This window comes from Hoplias malabaricus, chromosome 13, assembly GCF_029633855.1.
Source record: "Hoplias malabaricus isolate fHopMal1 chromosome 13, fHopMal1.hap1, whole genome shotgun sequence".
Taxonomy (NCBI): Eukaryota; Metazoa; Chordata; class Actinopteri; order Characiformes; family Erythrinidae; genus Hoplias; species Hoplias malabaricus.
In genome coordinates this window covers 3,035,080-3,062,568 of record NC_089812.1, presented here as the reverse complement: position 1 = coordinate 3,062,568, position 27,489 = coordinate 3,035,080, and the positions used below count along the sequence as shown (strand labels likewise).

Sequence of the window (27,489 nt, the reverse complement as noted above, 5' to 3'; positions counted from 1 at the left end):
CCCCAGGGGTAAAAAATACCAAATAAAAAAAACGATTACATATTACTTATTCATACCTGATTTACTAAAGTTGTTTTACTGTAATTCTCAGGGAGGAAAAGCTTTGCAGTGGCACGTTGGCCTCGTGGACTCGTGTAAGCCTGCTTCCTTGAGTCTGCCATCAGAGAACACATTCGTCCCATTGATCTCTCCAGCTTTATTCTTCCTTGTTGTCCCCCATGCTGCCACCTGCAAGACCAGTTGTGTGAATGATTTCCTCATTGCAGTCATAATAATTTCACTCTGCCTGCATCAATACAGGAAAATATATAAACGTAAAATAAACTACCCTCATTTCAGTGAAATCACAACGGTCTGGAGGCATTCCTACACCTCCCGAGTCTACAGAAACATGAAAAGCAAAAGCCGAGCAAGGTTAAACCCCTCTGATGTATTAGTGTGATCGTCTACTGCAGTGACACAACTGTTCTTAGGTTTTATTACTGTGATTGTAGACATTCACACACTTAATTTGTCTTTTTATTCGTGTTGTGTTCCCTCACTGGAATGCATCTCGATGCAGTGCCGGTTCCAAAGCCTGGAAAAATAGGGAGGGCTGCATCCGGAGGGGCATCTTGTGTAAAACTGTGACAGATCGACGGTGCAGATCACGGTTGATCTTCTGTGACGACCGCGGAAGAGAACAGACGAAAGACGAACAAGAGGATTCATGTTCTGTTCCCTCATTGTATTATTATTATTACAGTTGATTATTGTTTAGTAAACCCCCAGCGTTTTGAAAAGTGCAGTAGCTTTCATACTGTAACCATTTGCATTTGTGTTTTGGAAAGAACACTCCCATAGGAAAGCATTGAAATGTGTCCTTAAACATTTGACCAAATGTTCAAACTGTTCTACTTTGGTCGATTTTCAAGTTACAGCCAATAAAACTCATACTTTGTAGGATTTTAGACCCAATATACAAATAGTATATTTGCTTTTCTGTACAGATATCATACAGTACACACAGGGGTTGGACAATGAAAGTTAAACAGCTGGTTTTAGACCACAGTAATTTATCAGTGTGGTGTAGGACCTCTTTTTGCAGCCAGTACAGCGTCAGTTGGTCTTGGGAATGACATACACAAGTCCTGCACAGTGGTCAGAGGGATTTGAAGCCGTTCTTCTTGCAGGATAGTGGCCAGGTCTCTACGTGATGCTGGTGGAGGAAAACGTTTCCTGACTCGCTCCTCCAAAACACCCCAAAGTGGCTCAATAATATTTAGATCTGGTGACTGTGCAGGCCATGGGAGATGTTCAACTTCACTTTCATGTTCATCAAACCAGTCTTTCACCAGTCTCGCTGTGTGTATTGGTGCGTTGTCGTCCTGATACATGGCACCGCCTTCAGGACACAGTGTTTGAACCATTGGATGCACATGGTCTTACTGGTGCAGTGTGGAGTTAATGAAGATTGTCCACCAGGCTGCTCCAGTTTAGCCATGAGACCTCCCACACTACAATGACAGGTATTTCACGTTCATCGTCTAACCCCTGTGTATAAATCTAAATATGATATAGATTCTCAAAGGGAATGACTGTCTGGATATTTGACAAATACAAATTCAACCCACAAACAGAGTCTTATTTCTCTCACTCTCACAGAGCACACTCATACACACACAGACAAATATCAATTTTTTATTTTTTGCCTTGCAGAGTTTCATTGTACCTGGGTACAGTCAAAATAAAGATTCTATTCTATTGTCAAAGTCAACTCACTGTTCATTATTTTATTCTTATTAGTTTTAATAACTAACCTCTTCTCGGTTATGGATTCAGTTTTTTCGATTCCCAAAACATCTGACCCTGCTTTAACGCCATACTAATCTCACTCCACACCCAGTGGAGCACGCTTAGGGTGTGTTCAGAAAACCATCCATCCATTATCTGTAACCCTTATCCAATTCAAGGTCACGGTGGGTCCAGAGTCTACCTGGAATCATTGGGCGCAAGGCGGGAACACACCCTGGAGGGGGCGCCAGTCCTTCACAGGGCAACACACACACACACATTCACTCACACACTCACACCTACGGACACTTTTGAGTCGCCAATCCACCTACCAACATGTGTTTTTGGACTGTGGGAAGAAACCAGAGCACCCGGAGGAAACCCACGCAGACACAGGGTGAACACACCACACTCCTCACAGACAGTCACCCGGAGGAAACCCACACAGACACAGGGAGAACACACCACACTCCTCACAGACAGTCACCCGGAGGAAACCCACGCAGACACAGGGAGAACACACCACACTCCTCACAGACAGTCACCCGGAGCGGGAATCGAACCCACAACCTCCAGGTCCCTGGAGCTGTGTGACTGCGACACCTACCTGTTGCTTCAGAAAACCAAACGCTGCATATTCGTTAGGTGCTTTCCTGGAAGCTAGTGTTTAATGCATTTAAATGAATATATCAATTGTTCTATCAAACATTTTACTGAAGTTATCAATGACGTGTCTATGACTAGTGACTGAAACTGACACTTTTAATGAGATAACGATAAAATATAAAAATTAAAAAAATTGAAGCATCATAGAAAATACACTGAGCCCAGTTTTTGACGTGCCCTAATCCTGAAACACCGTAATATTTGAAAAGCATATGATACAATCTGGATACACTTTATTGGACTTACAGATATACGTTTATACTATTATTTATTTTCATCAATTACTAATTTAATCGCAGAACAATTCTTTGCTCTGAAAATAACTTTCCTGTACCGTTATCTGTGCGAACTAGACGTACAGCGATGCCAAAACAGTCCATTATACGCGTGACATCTGAGTATTACATCAGCGCTAAGAACCTGCTCGTCATTCTTTAAGGTCACGTTTCATGCCTCATACGTATCTTACACACAGATGTAGACTCTAGTACGTATAGAGTTTGAGCTGCTCTTCTATATCTGCTTCTGTCACTTCACCGAACGTCTCCTGGTTGTCCTTCAGCAGCTTGAAGATGGCAGTAAGCTGCTCCCGCTGAACCCTGTAACAAAAACCAACACGGTCACTACAAGAGTCTGAGTTGAATTTTCAGATGTTTTATATTAAACTACTAAGATCAATCAATTACACACATTATTTAACCACAGTATAAGATGGGACGGAGGGCTCTCTCAGGAAGGCCATCTTTCAGAGTGTTAAAGTGTTAGAAACAGGTCACACTTTAAAACACGGCTGGTTCAGTCCAGCTTTACACTCTCAGCTTGTAGCTTGGTGTGATGTATTCTGAGACTTTTTAATAACAAGTGGAAATTAAACATCAGTGTTAAAATAAGTAAAACACGTGGAATTAATTCTTTTTTTTATTTTTACTTTTTTAAACGTAGTCATCATTAATTTCTATATATTTGTTAAATCAAACAATTCACTTTGAAATTCCCTAAAAAAACAACAACCGTTTAGATTTGAAAAATGATCATTTATTGCCATCATTAAACAAATCACATAAATCACACCACTCCACTTTTTTATCCTCATTTCACCCTGTCCTTCAATGGTCAGGACCCCCACAGAGCGGGTACGATCACTGTCAGCGCTGCAGTGACTCAGACGGTGGTGGTATGTTGGCGTGGTTGAGTGGATACGACACAGCAGTGCTTCTCGAGTTTGAGAAAAGACAAACATGTCATTTTCACTCATTTTATTCTTTAACCCACAGTATGAATGTATCTACTTACGAAAGCACATCAGTATCAAACTTAAAATGAAAACACAATGTGTCATATGCGGTCTCCTCCTGGGGGTGGGTCTCTTCATGTTGACAGTTGAAGTTAGATGAGGGGACTGAGATGGCCATTGATGAAGACCAGCTGTTGCTGTACGTACTGTGTTTGATGTCCACTTTCACCCTTTCCTTCAATGGTCAGGACCATTACAGGAGCAGGTCTGATTTGGGTGGTGGGTAATTCTCAGCGCAGCAGTGACACAGACATCGTGGTGGTGAGTTTGTGTGTTGCATCGGTACGAGCGGTGTCGCTGTTCTGAGAATGCTCTGTGGAGGTCCTGGGGGGGGACCTTACACATTGAAGAACAGGGTGAAAGGGGCAAACGACACATGAACAACAGATTCATTGTAACTGTAGAACTACACAGTGCTTTTGTGTGGACAGTGAGAGGATGAACATAGACACAAGGAGGTGGTCATAAATGTTGATTTTTGGAGTTGATAAGTATGTATTTGAATAGAAATACTTATTAAATATACACTTGAATACACCAGTCTGGATTCAATCAAATATTAACCACATTATTAATGTTAAGAGCATTTTTATTGCCTCAACTTGATGATTCAAATGCACTATTAATAATTTTAGCTAAAGGACCAATGGCAGTGATATTGCACTAAAAATCAGTTCAGACTGAAAACACAAAGTCTACATTCTCCACTAAAAGAATGTAACAGAATTACACAACATTCTAGTCCCCATTTTGGAACATATTCAGGGATCTTCCAAATAAAGCCTCACAACTCTGAAATACATTAAAAAGTCTTATAAATACAGTGACGTCTAAAATGAACAGGCAACACATAAACCTTTAAGTACGTTTTTGAAATTTGTTTAAAAACATAGGCGTGAGCATCTCCACAGAAAACAAAATCACAACTTTGGCTTTTTGGTGTTGTTTGGAAGTTTGCTTTTCTTAAGTAAAGTACATATACACAGGGGGGGAAAGGGTGGAAGCAAGGCAACAAGATTTATTCTCCATAAGGTTGTGAAATGTGCTGAGACGTGCCAAAAAAAAAAAAAAGGGTGAATCCTCAAGATGCCTCAAAAATAACTGAAGGAGACCAGCTGAAGTTCATTCCGTTCCACTTACTCCGCCTCCCTGAAAGAAAGGAGATGAAATACTGTTTACTGGAAAACACTTATGCTTCAGCAACTGTAGAAGGAGGAGCACATTTACCCAATATCACAATATATTTGTGAGACCAGGTTAAAAGACTGGTCTAAACAAGGTTATTGCCGTTCGAGGCGGAACGGTCACAGTGAACCACCTAAGCAGACTGTGGATATAAAGTCTATGAAAGTTGTGACCGTTCTTCGTCGCTGCCTGATAAACGTGCGCGGGTGTGTCACAGTTCATGACAAAAATACAGAATAGATGTTATTAGTCAGACGATGTGGTGGTGTGGCACAGCCTTAATAACAATACTAGCCCATTAAGAGCGGCACTACCATCTCATCTACGCTCTGTTTACCTGGTGTTAATATTAAAGCAAGCTCTCCAGAAGAGAAAGTCATTAGATGTCAGTAATAAATTAGTTAAGCATTCAGTTACAATAAAATCAAGAAGTGGAAAAGCTCACTCACCATTGGCACTGTGGTGATGCTGCGTCCTAGTGGCCAGTAGGAGGCGTGTTAGTCATGCAGGTTGTTGAGACATTATTGCTTGAGAAAGCCAAGATGGAGCTGATCAGAGACACTGCGAGCACTCAGGAGAAACACCCACACGTCGCCACCAACCACTACTTAAAGTTAACAGAGTCTTACGCCCACAAACTAATTCATTTTCATGCAGTCGTTAGATGGTTGAAGCTAGACTCAAGTATTGACATATAATTCTATGTAATAATTGGGATTAGGATGTGCTCAGGACACGGATGACTCTCATCCTGAAAGCACTAAAAGCTTGTAGTAAAAAGTGCAGATTAGGAGACAAAAGCATTACACACGGATAAGAAAAGATTTGAGAGAATCACACGAGATCCAACAACATCCACGTGCTGCAGGCCGTGAATATTTGCAAAAAAAACAATAAAGTTTATCTGTTCGAACATTAAATATATTGCCTTTGTAGTGTATTTGATTGAATACAGGTTGAAAGTGATTTGCAAATCATCGTATTCTGTATTTATTCATGTTTTACACAATCATTGGAATTGGGGTGGTAATATAACCTTAAAGCGACTGTTGGAAAGGAGGAAGTAGGAATCCAGAGCGCTAAGAGCACGTCTCCAGAGAAAACCTCCTGCTATTTTGGCTTGTTTCTCAAATGTGTCAATATTCATTTAGTGTGTGTACAGATAGATATATATATATAGACTATACATATAGACTTTAACGTTATCAGTACGCTCTGCCTCTGCCTAGTCCCAGGAAGTCTAATCCTGCCACTTTGAATAATCAGAGTGAGAGAAATGCATTCCCCAGTTCCAGAAAAGTTGGGACATTTCATAAAATGCAATAAAAAAACAGAAATGTGATTTTTAAAGTGATCTTGAAACTTTAGGTGACAATAAAAGCGCATATAAAATACTACCATTTTTTCCCCACTGACCACATGATTGGGTTTTGTAAACATAAAAAAATTGCAATTTAATGCATGCAACACACTCTAAAAAAGTTGGAACAGCGCAATATAAGCAAAATATGAGGGCCACAGTGACAGTAAATTCATGTCACACTGTTTAGAAGCATTACACTGTAAGCAGGTCTTGGCAAACAAAAACAATCCTTTCTAAATAACTGTTGATAAACATTTTAATACAGGCTTTTACTGTCCATATTAATTTCACTTCTGTAAAAATACTGAGAACCTTTAATAAATATATATAAAAGAGAGATTTTTGTCCAATAACAGTAAGCATTATTTAGCTGCTGTGAAGCCTTATGAATGCTGCTCTTAAGTTTTGGCAGCAGCACATCCTCCCGTGCCCGCATCAGCCAGCAGGAGGCACTATTGTTAAGCACGAATAAGCGATAGGAGCTGGGCTGTAAATAGACACATTCTGTTACTGCCTCTTTTGGCAAGACTCTATAGATACCATGTGGCTAGTAACTGCAAAAGTATATGAGGAAACAAGCATTTTAGGGCTGAGTATTTTATACTTCCAACCATAGCCGCTTCCCACTTAAAGCCGTCTCTCGAGAACTTTTCAAGTATTGTTCAAAAATGGTTAATTTATACTTTAATACTTATTCTATAATATTTTCTTTATGGTCACTGAGCGATCTCCGAGTTGCTTGTCTCTCCTTTGCTTGTTTATCATCGGTTTATAACCTTGATGCTTAGGGTGTGAGGGGAGGACTGTGACAGTGAGTGTGATAACACTGTAAACATGGTTTGCTCCTTCTGTGGGAGAGGGTGAACTAAATGGAGACCTGTTAACACTACTGTATGAACATCTAATGAACCTAAATCTCTCCTCACAAGCAGATGACTCCTTCTAGTTTATTCTCAATAACTTCTCCATCGAGTTCACAAGTCAACAATAGGCTGAGCCAGGGAGGAGCTGGTAAATCATCATCAGGATCATGTTCTGAAGGAGTTCAAGCCTGAAGCTGTGCCAAACTCAACAACTGCTGTGCGGTGTGCGGTGAAGGCTGTGATACACAGATACAGGGAGAACACATCACACTCCTCACAGATAGTCACCCGGAGCAGGACTCGAACCCACAACCTCCAGGTCCCTGGAGCTGTGTGACTGAGACACTAATAATAATTTATTTGTAAATAAAGCCCATGATTGTTTCCGTCATCTTTTGTCAATTTATTTCTCAACTGTCTCTCTCACTGATCCGTGCAATTTAACATGTGGGCAGACAATTCCAAACAATTCATTTTACAGTTCCCAGAATCCCTCCAGGCAGATTGAAGAGTCATGTGGGGTCCTGATAAAGTCTGATTTGATTTAAAAGAAACAATGACACTGCTGCAAAGACTTCATTGACTTGACAATGCGGCTCCATGTAACAGCAGACGTGGTAAATCAAAAGTAAATCAGCCCCTTGTTTACACCTGCAATTAAAGCAATGTGCATGGAATTGTCAGTGTTAACTGGCGTGTTAAAAGGGTCAGTGAAGAAGGAGGGTTAGTGGCCATCAGCAAGACCACCATGATGTTCTAGGACCCAAGCATCACCATAGACTGATGTGGAGAGAGTAAACAGGAGGGGGGAGTGTTGGGGTAAGGCCATGAGAGAGGTCAGGGGTCAAGTGTCAGGGGTTGGGTTGAAGTAAATATTGCCTTACCAGTGAGGCCAAACAGAGACACTGTCTCGTGTTTAAAGGGAGGTAAAATCACTTGTGAACTCTATCCTGCAAAGATAAAGGTTGGGATGTAACACAGAATACACATATCACACTCTACATAGCTGTTCTCTAAAAGGAGGCTACTCTTATACAAAGCATTTGAGGATTGGGGCAGTTTTTAAAATGGGTCCAAACAATATGTAAAAGTTAATACAGAAACTGATGTTCAGAGCTAAACATTCTGACATCAACAAATGCAAGTTTTATGGTCAAAAAAGAACACTGCTTTCAGCCTGTGCAAATTTTAAATAGTGAATTTTAAACGGACTGTCAGTTCTCACTTTTCAGACGGCTTAGAAATAAAAAATGAAAGTTATTGTAGCACTGAAAACTGCCCAGCACCTTCAGTGAATGAGAAGCTTTTCGTTTTCTTGTTACCACAAATATTAAATTACGATATGTGAAGTTATTTATAAAAATTGGTCATTTTTACATTTTTCACGAATATTTTTGACCACAATAATGTTTTGTCTAACAGCTCAAAGTTAAAGCTGTTTGAAATATTTTAAATATTTTCAGTGGTAGGGCTGGGTATCACACAAGTCTTTTTTCGATTTTCTGACCAAAAAATTTACTATGTAAAAAGTGCATTTGTTTTGTACTATGCCTTTAAACATAGCAGGTGTCTTTAAACAGCCAATCGCCGGTCTTGATTTTAAAACAGAAGCAAATGAACTGGCTCAATGACACTAAGTGAGTTATTAGATAGTAAAACTTGGTATAGAAGTGTATGGACCGGTTTGATTCTTTGCAGAAGTAATTTGGTGGGTAGCATTAAAGTATTGACTTTCAACCCCCACCCCTATTGTCTGCCTCTACAAAAGTATAAAACGTCATAAAACTACAAAGCCTTAAAGGCTAAGCACCACTTAATGGTCCTCCATGAATATTCCACATTATTGTAGTTACTGACAGATATAAGTATGAATTAAAATGAAAATAGCAGCTTAATTTGCTTTAAAACTGACAATTTTATTAAATTGACGGAAAAACCCGAGCTCCCTACGGAAATTCTTGAACGCGACCGTGACGTCACTGGTGGACAACAGCTGAACAACGCCGCGGTAAAACACCGTTATGACTGACTGTTATGACAGTATCCAGCTAAATAACCAACATTATTCATGACAATAGCCTAGCAATAAGCTAAACTCAAATGTAGAGGTACCGTTATTCTTGTAAATGTGATCGAAGTCGAACTCGAATTCATCCGACACTATAAACCTCCGTAATGCAGCTACGTAGCCGAGTATAATCTGAGACACCGAGTTTAGCGAGTCAAGCTAACGTTAACTAACACCAACTAAAACAGGCGAAGTGAGTGTCCTTACCCTGTTTACCTCCATGTTACAGAGGCTCTTGAACACCTTTCGTTGGGGTCCTTACATGCCCATATTGTTGGAAAAGCGCCAGTGAAATGAGCTACAGATAACGGAGTGAGCGGAGGGTCCTTTCCAAAGTGCCCGTTTAAAGTGGACAAATTTAGTCCATTTTCTGGATATTTTGGGATCTTTGGGCCATTTGTTCACAGATGTCCCACTGTACATTGAATGATTGCAGCCAAAAACAACACACCTTTCGTCATTTTGCATTAAATTAAGTGCAGCTTCTAGAGTTGTTGTCCACCATCTACGTCACAGGCAAGACGCCTATTAGAGTTTCCCAACACCGGAAACATAAACAAACATAACGTTTTCTGACTATCAATAAATACAAGTTAGGAACTCAAACTCCACTGTATTTATTTGTTTGACACATTCATAGAGCTGCTGCTTAGCTTTTAACATACGTCATGGGCTAGTTTCTAACACTCCTAACACAGGAGAGGAAAATGCACTCTGGAGAACATGGCTTGAAATGTGAATGCCAGAGCCAGTGTGCTTTATATACAACAATTATGACAATTTAAAATATGTGCTGTTTGTTTGCTTCCACATTGCTTCCTAGTTGCTCCAGCAGTGGGTAATTTTAGCGATCCTCAACATACCCACTCTTTCCAGAGAGCCATTCATTTAGAGGAACAAAAGGCAATGCTGTAGTTGCTACAAGTAAATCTTTCCATAAATTCTCCTATGCTGTTATCAACCAGATTCCACCTCACCCACCCTCTCAGTGCACTCTGGGAAAAGATCTAAGCTCCACACAAGCCTTCAACAACTGCTCCTCTATTGATAGAAGGCAGTGATGGAGGGTGTGGTGGGAGCTCGGTAGCGTTTCTAGCCCTTAAGACAGACACCCCGTTTCCTGACAACGACAGTGATGTGAGGTGATTAAATGCAATGCCCTGGTGTCAGAAACAGACCAATACTGACCTCTGTTCCTCAGCCAGCTCTTCCTTTGTCAGTTTTGCAGTCAATTTTCTGCCAGGTTTGAAACTCAGAGCCTCGCCATCAGATATCGCAGGAGCAGCTGCCACACCTGAAAAAGAATAAGTGGAATAAAACATGATGCTCGTCTGAGCTGAGAATACAGTGATGAAAGTAGAGTTGAGCTGAATACAGAGATTCATTCCTTTAATACAGAATTTGGACATTTTGAACACTATGTGCTGAAGCATCTTCTCTTTGTTTACAGCTTAAGTACTTAACAAAGAGAAAGTATCAAATAGCATTAGCAAATACTTATTTAAAAGCATGGCATTTCACGTGTCTACGGCACAAAAATATGTAGGAATAATACAAACATTCATGTCTACAAAAATTAATCCTAAATATAAAAAGCACATAAAGACCTTAGATTAGTTGTTTTTTGCTCTAATTAAAGAAAAACATTCACTGTGGTAAATTTTGTTCTCAGAGAATTATAGCATCCAAGAGCAACACCCGCTAGCAGCTAACAGCATGTAGCAGCTGAGTCTGTCGGAGAGCAGATGTTGTGTGGGCAGAACAAAGAGATGTTTGAAACTTGGGCACAAAAGTCTAGTGTGTGTGTGTGTGTGTTGAGCCAGTTCGATATGCAAGTTATTATAGTCACCATGTGTCTAACCCTAGTCTCCAAACACTTGCTATAACGCAGCTGTCAATCTGAATCCAGAAATGCGTAGCATGGTCTGTGTGTGGGACACATCACTTCTCCAACACTGGACAGCACTTCTACCCCTTCATTTTATAGAAGGTCAGTGTTAGAAGCCATGTCTACTGAACCGAAACGTAGAAATGGTTATATTTCTAACTCTGTATAATTGAGCAAGTTACATCAATATTAGTGTTTCGTGGTGTGGTGGAATATGCAAAAGAAGTCACGTGGGGTGTACTCACTTTGGACCTGATTGAATAGAACCCTGCTTAAGTTTGGTTTTCCTGTGATAACGTTCAGAACCTGAGCACACTTACGTCATCAAACGGTTGTTGTTGTTTTTTTTTTAATTAATTTATTCATTTCACTCACAATATTCATTCATTCATTATCTGTAACCCTTATCCAGTTCAGGGTCGCGGTGGGTCCAGAGCCTACCTGGAATCATTGGGCACAAGGCAGGAATACACCCTGGAGGGGGCGCCAGTCCTTCACAGGGCAACACGCACTCACACATTCACTCACACCTACGGACACTTTTGAGTCGCCAAAAGTGGAAACCCACGCGGACACGGGGAGAACACACCAACTCCTCACAGACAGGTCCCTGGAGCTGTGTGACTGCGACACTACCTGCTGCGCCACAGTGCCGCCCCTCACAACAGATTTTATTTATTTATTTATTTATTTATTTGTTTTTTTTTTAGAGTAACCAATTGACCTAACCTCCAAGTTTCCTCTGCAGAAGAATCCAGGCACCGTTTACACAGTGCTGAATAATGGATCAGAATCTGAGGGCAGCAATAGGAAAAGAATAATAAAGTGACAAATACAAATACTATACCATTATGCTCTGCAACAACTGGAACCGATTCCAAGGCTGGAGTTGGTGTGAATTCCAAAAGAGTTTCTGAGACTAGTTCAGGCTCATTAGTTGCTTCTGAAATTTGCTCTGGAAAAAGTTCTGAAGATTCTACAATTAGCTCTGAGTTTTGCGCAGGTTCTGCAAATACTTCAGGGACCTGTTCTGAAAGTGGTTCAGAAATCGATTTTGAGACTGGTTCAAGAGTAGGTTCTGAAACTGGTTCAGGTGTATACTCTGAAACTGGTCCAGGAGTGGGCTCTGAAACTGGTCCAGGAGTGGGCTCTGAAACTGGTCCAGGAGTGGGCTCTGAAACTGGTCCAGGAGTGGGCTCTGAAACTGGTCCAGGAGTGGGCTCTGAAACTGGTCCAGGAGTGGGCTCTGAAACTGGTCCAGGAGTGGGCTCTGAAACTGGTCCAGGAGTGGGCTCTGAAACTGGTCCAGGAGTGGGCTCTGAAACTGGTCCAGGAGTGGGCTCTGAAACTGGTCCAGGTGTGGGCTCTGAAACTGGTCCAGGTGTGGGCTCTGCAATTACTTTTGGGGTACCCTCTAAAACTGGTTCAGGGACATGTTCTGAAACTTGATCAAGGGCAGGTTTTGAAACAGGAATGGGTTCTGAAACTGATTCAGTGGTGAGTTGCGGAACGGTTTCTGGAGCAGGTTCTGAAACCTCAGGAGCTGATTCCAAGTTCAGTCCAGAGTTAGCTTCTAAAACTTGCTCAGTGTCAGTTTCTGAGGCTGGCTTCGTGATAGATTCAGAAACTTGCTCAGAGACAAGTTCAGGAACAGATTCTGGAAACGTGTCCTTTGGGATTGATTCTGGGATTGGTGCGTCATGGAGCTCAAGCACAGATGCCAGCATTTCCACAGGAGCTGAAGCTGAGATGACTTCAGGCAAAGGGTCGGGCACTGGGACGTCCTGCAGTGAAGAAACGAGAGAGAGAGAGAGAGGGAGCGAGAGAGAGAGAGAGAGAGAGATTGTAAGTTAACATTACATTCAAATAAACGTCAGTGTTCAAAATTAAAGCATTTCATTATTACATCATGTTAAAATGAATGCAAATATTTGTAGATGCACCAAAATGTGCCCTCCTCAAACAGTTTTGACAGCAGCTCAACACTGAAAACGGAAAGTGTCCACTGGGAAAGCAGTTGGAGACAAAGTATGAATGGAATGTCCACATATTCAGAGTGGGAGAGTGGGTATGGCACCCAGAATGTTCTCTACTGCAGGTGTGTCTCAAATCTTTAACCTGTTGTTTAGAAACGACACATTTCACAAATGAAAACAGAAGCAGAGTGCTGTATATATGCACTGGATTTCATGGCGGGGCGGCACAGCAGGTAGGTGTCGCAGTCACACAGCTCCAGGGACCTGGAGGATGTGGGTTCAACTCCTGCTCCGGGTGACTGTCTGTGAGGAGTGTGGTGTGTTCTCCCTGTGTCTGCGTGGGTTTCCTCCAGGTGACAGTCTGTGAGGAGTGTGGTGTGTTCTCCCTGTGTCCGCGTGGGTTTCCTCCGGGTGACTGTCTGTGAGGAGTGTGGTGTGTTCTCCCTGTGTCTGCGTGGGTTTCCTACGGGTGACTGTCTGTGAGGAGTGTGGTGTGTTCTCCCTGTGTCTGCGTGGGTTTCCTCTGGGTGACTGTCTGAGGAGTGTGGTGTGTTCTCCCTGTGTCTGCGTGGGTTTCCTACGGGTGACTGTCTGTGAGGAGTGTGGTGTGTTCTCCCTGTGTCTGCGTGGGTTTCCTCCGGGTGACTGTCTGTGAGGAGTGTGGTGTGTTCTCCCTGTGTCTGCGTGGGTTTCCTACGGGTGACTGTCTGTGAGGAGTGTGGTGTGTTCTCCCTGTGTCTGCGTGGGTTTCCTACGGGTGACTGTCTGTGAGGAGTGTGGTGTGTTCTCCCTGTGTCTGCGTGGGTTTCCTACGGGTGACTGTCTCTGAGGAGTGTGGTGTGTTCTCTCTGTCTGCGTGGGTTTCCTCCGGGTGCTCCGGTTTCCTCCCACAGTCCAAAAACACACGTAGGTTGATTGGTGACTCCAAAGTGTCCGCAGGTGTGAGTGTGTGAGTGAATGTATGTGTGAGTGAATGTATGTGTGAGTGTGTGTTGCCCTGTGAAGGACTGGTGCCCCCTCCAGGGTGTATTCCCGCCTTGCGCCCAATGATTCCAGGTAGACTCTGGACCCACCGCGACCCTGAACTGGATAAGGGATACAGATAATGAATGAATGAATGAATGAATGGATTTCATGGCATAATTTGTAACACAGATACTGTACTAACTGTCTTTAGGGGTGTATATGACCGTGGTATGTGTGGCTGTAGGGCTGAACACAATGCCTGTTTGGGGCAGCATTCCAAAACACACATTAGAGATTTGTATTAAATTAATACGCCAACCAAATTCAAAATACAAATGAGTAGCCTCAATTTAAATGAGGCCACATTCCAATTTTATTACTTTAAAAGACTCTTCTACTGTTGCCTACAAACGGACAATCAATAAAGAGTCTGTCTCAAAGTCTCAGTACAACAACATGGAGCAACCACATGATCAAACACACTACAGCCACAATGACCAATCACAAGAGGCCACGCCGATGACCACACTGTCCTTCCACTGTCCCTTTTCACTTCCAAAACATTCATTAAAAAAGGGATTTATTTTCTGAATATGACCCCATTGTTTCTATATTTTGACCCGTGATCTGTGTCACTGACGCAACGATTCCTTCTTTTCCCTGTAGTCACTTTCACGACCATGAGGTGCTTCCAAAACCATTACACGTGATTTTAGCATTTTTCTTTGAGGGTTTATTTGAATACACAAATAAGTAAATTAAATTTGGATATCCATGTACTCAAAAGACAATTAACAGTATTATTAAATGCAGTGGAAGTTCTACACTACACCCACAATTTGTGGAACACATTAGAAAGAGTGTCCATAAACCTGTGGAAATATAGCGTAGGAGTGCTGTCATCTGCACTCTGTTGTGTCCTTTTCATCACGCACCTGACTTTGACTCCAGGACAAAGCCTGCACCCTCAAAGCCACCTCGACCTGCTTTGCTTTCCTCTGGTCATGACAGCTTCAAAGTCAAGCTAAAGCTAAAGACAACACCTCCAGAGTGTGGAGGCAAAAAAGAAATATTGTTGCTGTCCAAAGAACTTCTCAATTTTTAAGTGGAGGTCAGTGTAAAAAGTTTCCAAGTCATTTTGGAGCATTTCTATTGGTCTATTCATCATGAAACTGACACAGCGTGAAGGACAGCTGTTGAGTTCAAATTATGTAGTAAACGAAAGTTCGGCAAAATTGAGATATGTTTTTCTTTGGACAGCAACAACATCCGAAGTGTGGTTCATATTTAAATTCTCCCCTTTAGTGACAATAACGTACCTCTATCCATCCATTATCTGTAACAGTTATCCAATACCTGGAATCATTGGGCGCAATGCTGGAATACACCCTGAAGGGGGCACCAGTCCTTCACAGGGCAACACACACACTCACACATTCACACCTATGGTCACTTTTGAGTCCCCAATCCACCTACCAATGTGTTTTTGGAGTGTGGGAGAAAATCGAAGCTCCCAGAGGAAACCCACACAGACACAGGGAGAACACACCACACTCCTCACAGACAGTCACCCGGAGGAAACCCACACAGACACAGGGAGAACACACCACACTCCTCACAGACAGTCATCCGGAGGAAACCCACACAGACACAGAGAGAACACACCACACTCCTCACAGACAGTCACCCGGAGGAAACCCACGCAGACACAGGGAGAACACACCACACTCCTCACAGACAGTCACCCGGAGGAAACCCACGCAGGCACAAGGAGAACACACCACACTCCTCACAGATAGTCACCCGGAGGAAACCCACACAGACACAGGGAGAACACACCACACAGACAGTCACCCGGAGGAAACCCACACAGACACAGGGAGAACACACCACACTCCTCAGACAGTCACCCGGAGGAAACCCACGCAGACACAGGGAGAACACACCACACTCCTCACAGACAGTCACCCGGAGGAAACCCACACAGACACAGGGAGAACACACCACACTCCTCACAGACAGTCACCCGGAGGAAACCCACACAGACACAGGGAGAACACACCACACTCCACACAGACAGTCACCCGGAGGAAACCCACGCAGACACAGGGAGAACACACCACACTCCACACAGACAGTCACCCGGAGGAAACCCACGCAGACACAGGGAGAACACACCACACTCCTCACAGACAGTCACCCGGAGGAAACCCACGCAGGCACAGGGAGAACACACCACACTCCTCACAGACAGTCACCCGGAGGAAACCCACGCAGGCACAGGGAGAACACACCACACTCCTCACAGACAGTCACCCGGAGGAAACCCACGCAGGCACAGGGAGAACACACCACACTCCTCACAGACAGTCACCCGGAGGAAACCCACGCAGGCACAGGGAGAACACACCACACTCCTCACAGACAGTCACTCGGAGGAAACCCACGCAGGCACAGGGAGAACACACCACACAGACAGTCACCCGGAGGAAACCCACACAGACACAGGGAGAACACACCACACTCCACACAGACAGTCACCCGGAGGAAACCCACACAGACACAGGGAGAACACACCACACTCCTCACAGACAGTCACTCGGAGGAAACCCACGCAGGCACAGGGAGAACACACCACACAGACAGTCACCCGGAGGAAACCCACACAGACACAGGGAGAACACACCACACTCCTCACAGACAGTCACCCGGAGGAAACCCACGCAGGCACAGGGAGAACACACCACACTCCTCACAGACAGTCACCCGGAGGAAACCCACGCAGGCACAGGGAGAACACACCACACTCCTCACAGACAGTCACCCGGAGGAAACCCACGCAGGCACAGGGAGAACACACCACACTCCTCACAGACAGTCACCCGGAGGAAACCCACGCAGACACAGGGAGAACACACCACACACCACACAGACAGTCACCCGGAGGAAACCCACACAGACACAGGGAGAACACACCACACTCCTCAGACAGTCACCCGGAGGAAACCCACGCAGACACAGGGAGAACACACCACACTCCTCACAGACAGTCACCCGGAGGAAACCCACACAGACACAGGGAGAACACACCACACTCCTCACAGACAGTCACTCGGAGGAAACCCACGCAGGCACAGGGAGAACACACCACACAGACAGTCACCCGGAGGAAACCCACACAGACACAGGGAGAACACACCACACTCCACACAGACAGTCACCCGGAGGAAACCCACGCAGGCACAGGGAGAACACACCACACAGACAGTCACCCGGAGGAAACCCACACAGACACAGGGAGAACACACCACACTCCTCACAGACAGTCACCCGGAGGAAACCCACACAGACACAGGGAGAACACACCACACTCCACACAGACAGTCACCCGGAGGAAACCCACGCAGACACAGGGAGAACACACCACACTCCACACAGACAGTCACCCGGAGGAAACCCACGCAGACACAGGGAGAACACACCACACTCCTCACAGACAGTCACCCGGAGGAAACCCACACAGACACAGGGAGAACACACCACACTCCTCACAGACAGTCACTCGGAGGAAACCCACGCAGGCACAGGGAGAACACACCACACAGACAGTCACCCGGAGGAAACCCACACAGACACAGGGAGAACACACCACACTCCACACAGACAGTCACCCGGAGGAAACCCACGCAGACACAGGGAGAACACACCACACTCCACACAGACAGTCACCCGGAGGAAACCCACGCAGACACAGGGAGAACACACCACACTCCTCACAGACAGTCACCCGGAGGAAACCCACGCAGGCACAGGGAGAACACACCACACTCCTCACAGACAGTCACCCGGAGGAAACCCACACAGACACAGGGAGAACACACCACACTCCTCACAGACAGTCACCCGGAGGAAACCCACGCAGGCACAGGGAGAACACACCACACTCCTCACAGACAGTCACCCGGAGGAAACCCACGCAGGCACAGGGAGAACACACCACACTCCTCACAGACAGTCACCCGGAGGAAACCCACACAGACACAGGGAGAACACACCACACTCCTCACAGACAGTCACTCGGAGGAAACCCACGCAGGCACAGGGAGAACACACCACACAGACAGTCACCCGGAGGAAACCCACACAGACACAGGGAGAACACACCACACTCCACACAGACAGTCACCCGGAGGAAACCCACACAGACACAGGGAGAACACACCACACTCCTCACAGACAGTCACCCGGAGGAAACCCACGCAGACACAGGGAGAACACACCACACTCCTCACAGACAGTCACCCGGAGGAAACCCACGCAGGCACAGGGAGAACACACCACACTCCTCACAGACAGTCACCCGGAGGAAACCCACGCAGGCACAGGGAGAACACACCACACTCCTCACAGACAGTCACCCGGAGGAAACCCACACAGACACAGGGAGAACACACCACACTCCTCACAGACAGTCACTCGGAGGAAACCCACGCAGGCACAGGGAGAACACACCACACAGACAGTCACCCGGAGGAAACCCACACAGACACAGGGAGAACACACCACACTCCACACAGACAGTCACCCGGAGGAAACCCACACAGACACAGGGAGAACACACCACACTCCTCACAGACAGTCACCCGGAGGAAACCCACGCAGGCACAGGGAGAACACACCACACTCCTCACAGACAGTCACCTGGAGGAAACCCACGCAGACACAGGGAGAACACACCACACTCTTCACAGACAGTCACCCGGAGGAAACCCACACAGACACAGGGAGAACACACCACACTCCTCACAGACAGTCACCCGGAGGAAACCCACGCAGGCACAGGGAGAACACACCACACTCCTCAGACAGTCACCAGAAGGAAACCCACGCAGACACAGGGAGAACACACCACACTCCTCACAGACAGTCACCCGGAGGAAACCCACGCAGGCACAGGGAGAACACACCACACTCCACACAGACAGTCACCCGGAGTGGGAATCGAAACCACAACCTCCAGGTCCCTGGAGCTGTGTGACTGCAACACTACCCACCATGGCACGCTATATGTTTGGTTTTAAAACTACTATTTACTCAGTAGCTGTTCATACTGCACACTCGTGTGTGAGTGTATGCATGTGTGCAACCCCAGAGCATGATCTTAGTTCCTTCAGCATGCCAATGAATACATCAGCTACAGAAACATCCAACATGGTGCACACATCTACAAACTGCAGAATCCACACAGGATCCAAACAGAAGCGACATTACCTATTTACTTAGGGCTTTTTTTGGACAATTTTTTTTTAAAACCCCCAAAAGGCCAAAGAAAGGACAAACAGACTCACGATGTTCAGAGCAGTTTGAAGGATAGCTTGGCACACTTTGGACTCCCGACAATCCTCCTAACTAGGATTTATCAGAGCTCATGTTCCAGCCTCTAGAGTGTCCTTGCTGTTCTTCTAACCGCAGAAAGAATCTATCAATGTATTTAAGTTGTTTTTGCTGTTAGCTAAAAGATCCTCCTGGTAAAGTTTAACTGAAACTATTCATTACAGAACATCATGCTTCTCAGAATGTACTACTCATCAGAAATCACAGGTGGAGAATCACTGTTCTGTGACTGAGGCAATCATACTATTGACTGGTTGAGGTTAAATATTGGACTACCATTTTAAGCTGCAGTACTTGCCATGCTCAGTTAATAATCTAACGGCGTTAGCTGTTCAGTTACTTTGGCATGCAGCCAGTTCCGAACCACACTCACATTAAGATATTTTTCCCATGGAAGTCTTATTAAATATGTACACTGATTTTATTGATTAATCTTTTAAAATGGTGTGATTCTTATTTCTTAAGTTATTGATTTTAATTAAACGTAGCAATAAAAATCAGGAAATAGCTGTCTGGAAAACTGATACCTCTTTGAAATCTGGTGTTTTGTTTGATAAAAATGTATGATTAATTCATCACAAATTGTTCTTTTGAACAGATCATTTGCATTGTGTCAGGTGAACTGATTAAATTTAACTTTTATGTGACCATTTTGCATTGCCTCATTCACTGTCATTCATTGTCTGTAACACTTTTTCAGTTCAGGGTCGCGGTGGATTCAGAGCCTACCCAGAATCACTGGGTCCAAGGCAGGAACACACCATGGAGGGGGCGCCAGCCCTTCACAGAGCAACACACATTTTGAGTCGCCAATCCACCTACCAACGTTTTTTTGTTTTGTTTTGTTTTTTTTTAGGCCATGGGAGGAAACCGGAGCACACCCACACGGACACAGGGAGAACACACCACACTCCTCACAGACAGTCACCCGGAGCACACCCACACGGACACAGGGAGAACACACCACACTCCTCACAGACAGTCACCTGGAGGAAACCCACACGGACACGGGGAGAACACACCACACTCCTCGCAGACAGTCACCCGGAGGAAACCCACGCAGACACAGGGAGAACACACCACACTCCTCACAGACAGTCACCCGGAGGAAACCCACACGGACACAGGGAGAACAAAACACAACAGGAAAACTCCCACAGTCCAAAAAAAAAAAAAAAAAAAAAAAAAAAAAAAAACACGTTGGTAGGTGGATTGGCGACTCAAAAGTGTCCGTAGGTGTGAGTGTGTGAGTGTGTGTTGCCCTGTGAAGGACTGGTGCCCCCTGCAGGGTGTGTTCCCGCCTTGTGCCCAATGATTCCAGGTAGGCTCTGGACCCACCGCGACCCTGAACTGGATAAGGGTTACAGACAATGGATGAATTAATATTATATTTTTGTATAAGGTACATACAAGTGAGTACTTTGGTCACATGCTAAAATGAGGGATTACTGATAGGACCCTCAAATCTCAAAACTAAAAACAAAAGCAGTATTCTGAGATGTATGCCTCAAATACAGTCACAGTATTGAATAGTCAGAGTAGCCAAAATTTGATAGGAGTGAAATTTGGTACAGTGAAATTAACACTAACACACACACACACACACTTCTCCATTGGCCTTCTGGCTACTGTTGGTGCCGTCTCAACATATTGCGTCATCTCAGCAGACAGACACCAATGGTACATTGAGCCCACTCTCCGCACAGAACACAGTGGCTCTTATTCATTAAGGTTGTGGGGGAAAAAAACGAGTGTGGATTTGACCATGTTGGCTGATGTACAATCTATTATTTTCTAATTTATGATACTATGTGGAACCAAGGACAGATGCGAGCACAGCTTTACTGTAATAGGTGTGTGTTTCATGTTTGTTTTTTTGGGAGGTGTCAGTGGCAGCTAAATCACGTCAGTCATGTCGCCACTGAACTCTGGAGCGGTGAAAGTACCTTCTCTGGAGTGAGGAATCACGCTTCAGTCTGGCCATCTGAGGAAAGAATCTGGGTCTGGTGAATGCCAGGAGAACGCTATCCACTGCAGTGCACATGATCAACACTAGAGTTTGGTGAAGGAGGAACAGGTCTCCAATGATAAGTTCCCTTAGTTTCCAATGATTTATGTAAATGTTACAAAGTCAATTTGGCTATTTTGCTTCTGACTTTGACTACGTTGTGACAAGGTTTTGGGCAAGGAATATTCCTGTTACCGCATGACCATCTCCTCGTGCACAAAAGGATAGACTCAAGTGGATTGCTGTGTGTCTGAACATTTTTGGCCATAGAGCATATATAATAAGGTATTAGACTATACTCAGAGGCGATTGCTCTAAGACTGCAAGGGAAGCTCAGCTTCCCCTAAAATGTAAAAAAATAAGTGATCAAATATATACTGTTGTGTACATGTCATTGAATAAATATGCACAACAACGCGCTCAACTTTTGTTCAGAATCAGCTTCTTATCACTGGTAAAGACGCGGCTTTCCTCTCAATCATTCCCGCAGCTTCACAGTGCTTTAAACAGTGCTTTAAAAAAGTTCAATAGCGAAGTGCAGCGAAACGAGACGAGTCATTGGATAAATGCTGGGCTTTGACCCGCCCATCCGACGCTCAGCGTCTCTGGGGGTCTATGGGGCAGTGGGCTGGCCTCGGCTGGACCGGACGCTCAGCTTCTGCATGATGATTGGATGATCTGTCTGAGGCTGAATCCCTTTTTGATTGACAGCGAAATGAGCGAATCAGCGATCCTTTGGTGTAAAGATCCGTGGGAGCACAGGCGGACACACTTCACATGGGCCAAGGCCGTTTAAGCAGCCTAGCTCTGCTGGCCATTGAGAGGACACTAGTCAAGTCCCTGGAAAAGACGCCTTGTTGGTACGACAGGGTCACAGATCATTTTCTTAAAAAGGAACGGAGGGTAGAATTTATGTATAAATAAACCCACACATTTTATTATATAGGCTGAAATTGAGCTTCCCCTCCTTGAAAGACCAGCATCCGCCACTGACTATACTTTTATACAACTAAGAATTTTATTGCCGTAACCGTGCGTTAATAAATCAGTTTTTATGACTTTGGTGCATGTTTATCACTACTATACTCTAACAAATTTTACAAAAGAAAAAGTATATATAGCTACACAATACTAGTCATTATACGCAAGGCTAGATTATTTATTGTTCTATTTCAATGTTCTCTTTTAAGAGCACTCTTATAAAACTATCTGTAATTTGCCAGTTCCCAATTACAACATTTGCAGAAGCAGGTATGACATCTGTCTCACAACAAGGCGTTAAATGTGTCTGTGCGCATTTCAGTTCCTCAAACCAGACACACCACATCTACAAAGTTTTCAGAGATTCCTTTTAACTGATTTCTAATACATTACTCTCAGCTCCACTGACCGTACAGGAGCACTTTGTATTTCTAGTTACAGACTGTAATCCAGCTGTTGCTCTGCGTATGTTGTTGGCACAGATTCACCCTGTTCTTCAAAAGGCCAGGACCTCTACAGGTTGGTGGTGGATCATTCTCAGCGCTGCAGTGACATTGACATGGTGGTGGTGTGTTAGTGTGTGTTGTTCTGTTACCAATGGATCAGACACAGCAGTGCTGCTGGAGTTTTTAAAGACGGGGTCTACGAAAATATTACTTGAAAAAAAATGAATAACAAACTACGTGTATGGTTTTTTTTTCCCCCCAAACAGTTCAGTCCTAAGTGCGTTCCATCAGCATCACTCAACTTCTGTGCTGGTATTTTCTCCCCACCCTCATGCAAAGCCCACCTCTTCAAGTCTGCCTTGTTCCAGAGCTGTGGCCTTCCTTAAAAGGCAATGTGTCAGCATGAGGCATTGAAAGCAGAATACACAGCAGCCATCTTTGGCAGGCAGATCTTTTCCAAGATGCGGGTCAGAGACACAAAACGGCATCATGAACCCTACCCCAACCTTGGGTCATATTTTTGTGTTTCTCCAGATGCTATTAATATTTCTGTACACATAATTCTTGGAACGTGTGCTTTCCTACACGTTGTCTATAGGCCCCACTGGGGTGGTCAAGTTCATTGGCTAAAACGTCCTGGTTATTTTGGGGTCGGACACACCAGGTATTAGATGAACCTTCCACAACTCCTCTTCCTCCTCTCTCGAGCTGCTAACAGCTGTGTGCAATGGAATCTGCTCTGTGCCTTGCTGATTGGTTAAGTGTTCCTCTGAGCTCTCCTTGTTGGAATTTATTTCTTGGCCAGCTTCTGTTACCTCCCTTATCGACATACTTTAGAGACTGGTTGTTAAATACCACCCAGTGATGAAAAGATTAATCTGCACTAAAGGCTGCAATGAAAGTCTGGGACTTGGAGACGGTTTTTATTTGATTGTTGACTGATGTTATATTTTTAATCAGGGTTGTGCCTCTTCGTGTGTCCAAATGAGGGAACCGTCACAAAAAGATGTGCTTCTCAAGGTGGGGGATGTGATTCTTGAGCGTTTACATTCTTGCATGTGGTCTGCACGGCTTATACAAAAGTTACTACTATGTAACTTCTGGAGGAGGGCAGGATTCCACCCCTCCTCCCTCCACCACCCACCCACTTGAACGTCACTACAGTGCAGTAAAAATTAATAGCATTAGAGGCGCCCCAGTAGGAAAAACAACAAATCTTACCTTGTGTTCCTTTAAAATGTACACAAGCCCTTGACGCACTCTAGTAGTTTTTGGTTTTATTTGATGTAAATGTTCAAGGGAAGGCCCACAAATAATAGAGCTCATACAATCACAAAAGTCTAAGATTAAAATATAACCATGTTAGTTTCTGTCATGATCTCAGTTTTCTCATAGAACAAAGTTGCTTGAGTGTCAGTAGGCTGTAACATTGAGATGTGTGGAGTGCGGGGGTTATAGGGACAGAGAAGACTTTCAGTTTTATAAAACATAGGGCAGAAAATGTCTTGGCTTTGTCAACATTAATATTTTTAAATTAACTTTAAAATTGAGTGCAATGACCTAACAATGGGGGCACCTGGAGGAAACCCCCCGCAGACACAGGGAGAACACACCACACTCCTCACAGACAGTCACCCGGAGGAAACCCACGCAGACACAGGGAGAACACGCCACACTCCTCACAGACAGTCACCCGGAGGAAACCCACGCAGACACAGGGAGAACACGCCACACTCCTCACAGACAGTCACCCGGAGGAAACCCACGCAGACACAGGGAGAACACACCACACTCCTCACAGACAGTCACCCGGAGGAAACCCACGCAGACACAGGGAGAACACACCACACTCCTCACAGACAGTCACCCGAAGGAAACCCACGCAGACACAGGGAGAACACGCCACACTCCTCACAGACTGTCACTCGGAGCGGGACTCGAACCCATAACCTCCAGGACCCTGGAGCTCTGTTTAATTCAGATTAAAATATTTAGGCCTGCTGTGTAGATCCATACTTGGATGGGTTTACATCTGTGTTTTTAGGGGTGGATAATATCTATAAGAATATAGGCCTAATTCTGTTGCTCAAGACGAGGTGAAAATGATGTCTCTGTGCATGCTTCATACTTCGCATTTGGTAGCCACAAGACAAAATACAAAAGTCAGCGAAATTCAAGCCAGCGCTTCAGACTGCTAGCTTGTATTTTCAGGATGGGGAAAAGAGAGAGTACATAGAAACCTGAGAGTGCCTTAGGGGCAGCGTTTCTTTCTGACATGTTAAAAGGTCACAGATCCAGGTTGGGAAATTTTATTGGGATTAGGAAGTTTGGGGGAAGCCAGATGCCAAAGGTTTTATTTATTTTATTTTATTTAGTTTAACTATCTATTAAAACACTAAATCCAACAAATCCACAAAAAATGTGCAATCATTTAGTGAATACGTAATTAAACACACTGTGGCCAATCTTTGTTTTTCTACCCAAGGGTGTATAACAGTAACAAGGCGGTGCCATATCAGATATCATGTTTATATCTTGGCCTTAAAGCTATAAAACTACAAGAACAAATTAAATCACGCAATGACACAAATATTACTGCATCTGTTTTAAGATGTCTTGCATCAGACGGGCACTTGTGGCTTCCCAAAGTCCAGGACGATCAGATTAATCATAAACGAGAGGCGAGTGGCCACACGGCGTCACTAAAAAAAACAGGTGGAAGGCTTTGAGTAAAGCATCTACTGAGAAAATACTTTGATACGTGAAGATGTCAGAGCTCATCACATGCGAAGCTTCAACTGAAGTCTGCTGTTCCTCAGTGAGCAGTAAACCAGCTTACAGCCTACTTTCTTTCCACGAGTCACTGTAGCATCATCCCTGACCTGCTTTATCCTTCATTCTCATCCCTGTTACCTCCGGTTTGGGGATTAAGGTTTGTCTTTATACTACTTTTACTTGACAGCAAATGGAGACATCACAGATATAACAATAAACTGTGTCTGTTTAATAACTGAGAACCCTGGTTTTGTAAAAATAATTTAAACTACTGAATTAAAAGTTTGAACTAATGTCATTTTTTTCAAAATCACGTAGAAGAATAAAAACATAGATATACAGGAAGAAATGTAGAACTTATCCACCTACTGAGCTAAAGTTATGAGCTATATTTTAGCCAGGGCTACTTTGGGCTCAATGGCAGCCAATCAGAGTAAACCATATTTACATATCACTCTTAAAGGTACAGTAAACAAAAACGGAATATTTGAGTAAACGGGTTTAAAAATAAATAAATAAATAGCAGCTGCCTCCTTTATAAAGAAGTTAATTCTTTATTCTGTTTCATTTTTGATAGAAATTTCCCCCTCGTCCCTTTGCCGTTTTATCAGTTTGTAACTAAAGCGTTGTACCAATTTGACCGTTTACCTCGAGCTGCGCTTGTACTGAGGCAACTTCAGCTTCGAGAACCGTTGGCTTCTCTGTGGCTCCAGTCTCTTCCACCACAGCGGGGGCTGAGAAAGACTCTTTCTCCCGTCTCTCCTCGGCTTCAGTGGGCTTCACAGGGGGCTCACAGACCTCTGCCTCCCGCTCCGGTCTCGCTGCTTTATCTTCCTTCTGCTTTTCGTTTTTCGAAGACTGTTTCCTGGCTAAAAACAACGAGGCGAGTATAACAGCGATTATTGTGAAGAGGAGAGCGGACAAAATAACCGGGGCTTCTATCGTCATGTTTGCCGGGCTGTAGTTGAGAGCACAAAGGCCTCGTAAATAAAAAAAGTAAATTAGAAATCGTTATAAGAGGGAAGTTTAGTTTATGAGGAGGACATGTAGGCGGCAGCTGGCCGTTGAATGCCGGGAAGATTAACGGACTGAGCGCTGATTAACGGCAGCTCACACGCGCCTCGTCACATCAGCGCCACGCCCCCTTCAACAACTCGGCGAAGGGCCGTTGAATGTCACACCTGTTTCCGGACAAACCACGCCCTCAGGCAAACAGCACGTCCAATGGGCACAACCCTCCTCGGAAGCATGGCCTGGCACTGTTTTTAAAGAAGGTACATTGACCAATCACAGTGAATGAAGGCGGGGCCTGTCGGATTACTCACCGCCGTCCAATCGGAAGCGCCGCGGTGAGTGTGGGAAGTAGATTCTGCCAAAATTAAAATTGAAATGAAAACAATAAAATGAAAATGCAAATACCCTTTTTTTTGCAATTTCTTTCACCAAATTTTGGTGCAAATATTATGATTTTATTTTTTACTCAAGAACAGGTCAGCACTGACTAAAATAAATTTAATTTCATTTTTTTTTTTTTTAAATATGCTGGTATTTCACACCAATGCCTCAGCACTAGAGCAGTGGTGTGGGTTCTCTGGACTGATAAGAGCACACAAACCCTGTGAGGTGAGTTGGAGTGGACACTGGTCATCCAGCATCCGAAACTGACCTCACAAATATTGCCCTTTGATCCTTACAACAGTGTTCCAACATCAGTCCTAAACCCTTCCTAGAATCATAGCAGCTGTTACTACAGAGAAGGGGAAAAAACTAAAAAAATAAATAAACTTAAAGTAAGACAACATTGAAAAAAAAAAAAAAACATTGAAAAGCACGTGCAGAGATG

General features: G+C 44.2%; 1 protein-coding gene across 7 annotated transcripts; it reads right to left on the bottom strand.

The window, feature by feature from the left end:
• Positions 1-72: 72 nt before the first annotated feature.
• Positions 73-26,947, bottom strand: si:ch73-366l1.5 (FILIA-N KH-like domain-containing protein). Of its 7 annotated transcripts, XR_010795130.1 has the most exons (6): positions 26,295-26,945; positions 11,948-12,884; positions 10,401-10,506; positions 8,029-8,094; positions 5,368-5,445; positions 3,465-4,882 (listed from the first exon to the last, which is right to left on the bottom strand). XR_010795130.1 is itself a non-coding variant. In XM_066641528.1 (5 exons), exons 1-4 carry the CDS (start codon positions 26,592-26,594, stop codon positions 2,924-2,926), a joined length of 1,458 nt encoding a protein of 485 aa, XP_066497625.1. In that variant the 5' UTR covers positions 26,595-26,947; the 3' UTR covers positions 73-228; positions 2,909-2,923. The 7 variants fall into 7 exon arrangements, 6 of the variants coding, with proteins under 6 accessions (XP_066497625.1, XP_066497630.1, XP_066497627.1 ...); XM_066641528.1 differs by lacking the exons at positions 3,465-4,882; positions 5,368-5,445; positions 8,029-8,094 and adding exons at positions 73-228; positions 2,909-3,038 and having other exon boundaries at positions 26,295-26,947; XM_066641533.1 differs by lacking the exons at positions 3,465-4,882; positions 5,368-5,445 and adding an exon at positions 1,677-3,038 and having other exon boundaries at positions 8,029-8,089.
• Between the last annotated feature and the right edge of the window lie 542 nt (positions 26,948-27,489).

What these genes read in the sequence shown, in the direction of transcription:
- si:ch73-366l1.5 (XM_066641528.1), bottom strand. Translation starts at nt 26,594, where the DNA reads ATGACGATAGAAGCCCCGGTTATTTTGTCCGCTCTCCTCTTCACAATA. An exon ending in AGTTGTTGCAGAGCATAATG is followed by an intron (nt 10,507 to 11,947) that starts GTATAGTATTTG and finishes ATTCTTTTTCAG; the next exon opens with GTGTGGCAGCTGCTCCTGCG. An exon ending in GAGCTGGCTGAGGAACAGAG is followed by an intron (nt 3,039 to 10,400) that starts GTCAGTATTGGT and finishes TTTTTGTTACAG; the next exon opens with GGTTCAGCGGGAGCAGCTTA.